This window comes from Aplysia californica, unplaced genomic scaffold, assembly GCF_000002075.1.
Source record: "Aplysia californica isolate F4 #8 unplaced genomic scaffold, AplCal3.0 scaffold01595, whole genome shotgun sequence".
Taxonomy (NCBI): Eukaryota; Metazoa; Mollusca; class Gastropoda; order Aplysiida; family Aplysiidae; genus Aplysia; species Aplysia californica.
The window spans coordinates 37,123-41,275 of record NW_004798865.1 but is presented as its reverse complement, the minus strand read 5'-3'; the positions used below and the strand labels follow the sequence as shown (position 1 = coordinate 41,275).

At 39.5% G+C, this 4,153-nt stretch overlaps 1 protein-coding gene across 1 annotated transcript in view; it reads left to right on the top strand.

Moving 5' to 3' along the window:
* LOC101864281 overlaps positions 1 to 899 on the top strand; it is a 2,845-nt gene extending 1,946 nt beyond the window's left edge. The window contains exon 2 of the mRNA XM_005113076.1: positions 780 to 899. Coding sequence (XP_005113133.1) covers positions 780 to 899 — 120 coding nt within the window. The remainder of the gene's footprint in view (positions 1 to 779) is intronic.
* Positions 900 to 4,153: the final 3,254 nt, after the last annotated feature.

Genomic DNA, 4,153 nt, shown 5'->3' with positions numbered 1-4,153 from the left:
CGTCGGGCCCATCGGGTAGTCAGGGCTAGCTAAATTGAGGGCGCAAAGCGACCCGACCCGACCCGACCTGATCGCGTATGTGATTCATTGCCACAAAATTTGCTTTGAATCACACAGAAAATCTGCAAGCACACTTTACACACTATAATAATCAGTACTTTTAAACACTTAGGTCATTTGTTCACCCATTCTAATAAAAAAAAAACAACCTGGCAATTGCAGAACATGAACTCGCTGTCTGTATGAGAAATTCTGAAATTGGGCTTTGTGCTGCTGCAAGACACGTAAATGTGCCCTGGAGAACCATCTGACGCTTGCACACGGGTTTTTAACACCACTAGAATAGTCCGAGACAGGCCTCGACGTCTGAATTGCGTTATTGTCAACGTCCATGTTCGAAACCCGTTCAAACCAAGTGCAGAGATTGCCAGGTATTTTGGGCTGTCTTAAAACATGATTATTACGTGATCATGAACTATGTAATTATCGCGCCCCTTATGTGAAGCCATTCTAACCCTGTTTTGTCGGGGAAATCGCCAAATTTGGGCGCAACAACATTGACGATGAAACCAAAGACGTTGGCATAATGTTCCATTCAGCAATAGTCCAGGTTTTTAATTCGTTGCATTGGTGGAAGAGAAAAGGTGTTTATAAGAAGGGGATAGCGACTTCAAAAAGGCAACATCCGCCAAGTGGACTGATTCGGTGGCTTAAGTGTGGAGGTGTGGTGTGTAATCTCTGCTCTTCATCGTACACATTATTTTTGTTGTTATTCAAAGCAGCACCACATCACAAGACGACGATATTGTGAGGAAATTCTTCGTTCCCGTGCCATTCCCTACATGTCAAAGATGATGGAATGCGGCAACATGACAACTTCCGACCCCATGAGGCCGTGATCAGTCAAAAATCCTTCCAAACTCTTCAAATCTATGTTCTGGACTGGTCTGCAAGATCAGCAGGCCTCAACCCAAGAGAACATCTTTTAGATTACTTTGAATGAGAATTAGAAATAGGCATCATCCCGTGTAGACTCGCCAGGAGCTGAAATCTACACTTCAGAAGAAATGGCACGGGATTCCTCAGGCAATCATAAGGACATATATTCAGTCAATAAACAGACGTTTTGTAGCAGTAAATAAAGATGGAAGGAAACATGCAATACTGAGCAAACTTTGATTCGGAATTTGCAAAGGTCAGTGTAAATAGAATTGTCTCCTTTGAATAAAGAAAATCATTGGTCAATTCATCTCATGCCCTGTAAACAGAAACTGAATGAAGATCACATGTGCCAACTGTCGTTCGGCTATGTAGAGTAGCAAATGAGTTGTACTTTGAAGATGGGTGTGACAGAGCTTTACCAACTTGGTATATTTATGTTCATGTACTGGTATATCTACTCCAAGTGCTTTATGTACTTTGTGATATTGTTGACGTTTACTTCGAGGTACAATAGAGGACTACGATGAAATATTTTTTCATCATCACTGTACAACGTATCGCACATGAAGATTCAAAATCAGAATCATCGAGAGTATCGCCTTCAAACATGATTGAGCTTGAATCCTTCATCTTATATGTTTCTAGATTTGCCTCTTTTCTTATCAGTTTAAGTGATGAAGAGCAGTTGTACTGGAGTCATGGACATTATTTGTGTTGGCTGATCTCGACCGAAGTCATTGCAGCGTTTTCAATACTTTGTTCGATACTGAAGACTCCAGGCCGAAACTTCTAGAACTCGGACTTCGAAATCTGAACTGTCCTGTTATTGAAGTTCAGATTGAGAACAGAGTCAAAGAGCAAAAATATAGAGTCCGTTACAAACACTTATCATGGAATAGTATTACATTGCGATGGCCTTTTCATGACATTTCGAGAGGAGCGATGTGTTGCTATAAAGAGATGAACGCTATTAAGCAGTTTCCGTTTAGCCGAGTTTCAGTATCTGTGTTGGTGACATAAGTGGTGAACGAAAATATCTTTTTTTGCGCTGAAAATATTTAAATGCGGATAAATGACACTTCTGCAGACAGAGCTGTGACTGGAGTCGACTAGGCGCATTAGAAAACTACTCAGCTAACTTGCCATATTGATTCTAACAGTTCTGAAAATCCTTACATATTATTATTTTTCCTGTCTCCACTATAGCTTAGTGTTTCTTTTCGACTTTTTGTCGAGACACCAGAGTTCTTATCTTTTTGGTCATTGAATCCTTTTTCGTGAACGATGGCATTCAACGTCATATCTTGGAGCTTAGTTTGGGCTGCGGCTGTTTTCATGAGCTCGAAGGCAGCTGTTCTGAACGTGACCTTCAGCGAAGTCGAAATTGGAAAAACTAAAAACATTTCACTAAGATGCCTCAACTATCCTCCAGCATATGACAGCAATGGAATTGCCAGGATGAGAATCTTGAAAAGATATCAAAGTAAATGGAAATCTGCGGCAGAGGTTATTGAATACAATGAAGAAGTTAGAACAGAAATACAAAACATACGTGCTGATGGCAATATCACTTCTGGGGGCGACAGCTTCCTGCAGATAACTTGGCAAGTGGCGGACAGAGATACAGTCGGCGAGTACCGTTGTGATATCATAAGTTTTTCTCCTAATGAGGAAGTCGTTTATCAGAAGAGTCTCCCGATTTATATTGCCCGTAAACATGACGTCACCCTACGGGATCTGAGTATAGCCGTGGAGGAGAACAGAGAGTGTCTAGAACAAAACCAGGCGGGTCTGGAAGACGTGGTCACAAAGGTGAAGGCTGTGGAAGAAAGTGTCCAGACAAAGCTTAATGCTGTGGAGAGAAAACTTCAGGTGAGAACCTTTATCTAGAAGAAGAGAAGGGGAAGGCGCTGGAAGAGGAGGTGGATCAGGAGCAAGAGGAAGTGTGAAGGATGAGGTAGGCGGTTGGTGGGGGGAAAAGCTGGGGAGGAGGAAAAGGAGGTGGATGAAGAGGAAGAGAAGGTGGAGGAGGAGGAAGAGGTTAAACGGAGGGTTTGGAAAAGGAAAATAAGAAGGACAAGGAGATGGAGAAAATGTTTTAAAAATTAAACGTTTTCGTCAGTATTGTAAAAATAATACGCGTAAAACATATACCCATGCTCCTCTTTTCCACATTTTCCTTTATAATATTATTCTGTATCTGCATTATCTGGTCTTCTTTTTTCTAGTTATTCCTGAAATAGAAGATTACCCATTCCTCTTTGTTTATAATCACTTTTTTTATTTGTTAGGTTGTACATGTATTGTTCAATTTCTTAGCAGTAAATATATGTTACAATATAATGACAGTTGTGTTCTGTTACTGAGAAGTTAAGTGGCATGAAATTGTGCTCATCCTTTTTTCTTTTTATCTTATTATGTTTTTAAATATTGAAAGGTAGAAAATAAATAAATTCATAATGGTGCTTATAATTAGATTACAGATACGCAAGTGCTTTGTAGTTATATGGATAAAGGAAGAAGCAAAATATGATACTTAAAACAGGTAAATTGATTTTTTGAAATGAGATGATAAATAGATATACACATACACCAACGAAACAAGCAGGTAAACGACTTGTGGAGCAATTAAGTTTTTGTGTACATAGAATAGTAGATAGCGAAATAAATCAAGAATTAAAAAAACAAAAAACATATCCAGAGCAGTATAGCGAATGATAGTTAAAAATAGACGAAGAAACTGTAAACCAGGTCTTTTCGCTCTCTCTTTTCATATGTGGGTGTGTGTGCGCGCGCGCGCATGTGTGTATGTGTGTGTGTGTGTGTGTGTGTGTGTGTGTGTGTGTGTATATGTGTGTGTGTGTGTGTGTGTGTGTGTGTGTTTTGTCCGTTTCACATTTCGATAACGTTTTGAAGTAAGTACGTTTATTCAGTGTATAAAGCCATTGATCCACTTAACATCATGTTAAACACTAAATGCAGTTTCCATGATGAAAAAGTACAGGTTGCGCACATATCTCTTTTATAATGAATCAAACATTGCGTATTTCTGTCATTAGGCCGAGTCAGGTTAGGAGGAATTAACAATTTCCTTTGACGGGCAAAATATGGACTGTAAAAAAATAAGTGAAATTCCTCTTCAATTTCATGAGAGGTACACCGCTCACATAAGGGTGGGTTTATTATAAATTCCACCGATAAAGATTGTTAT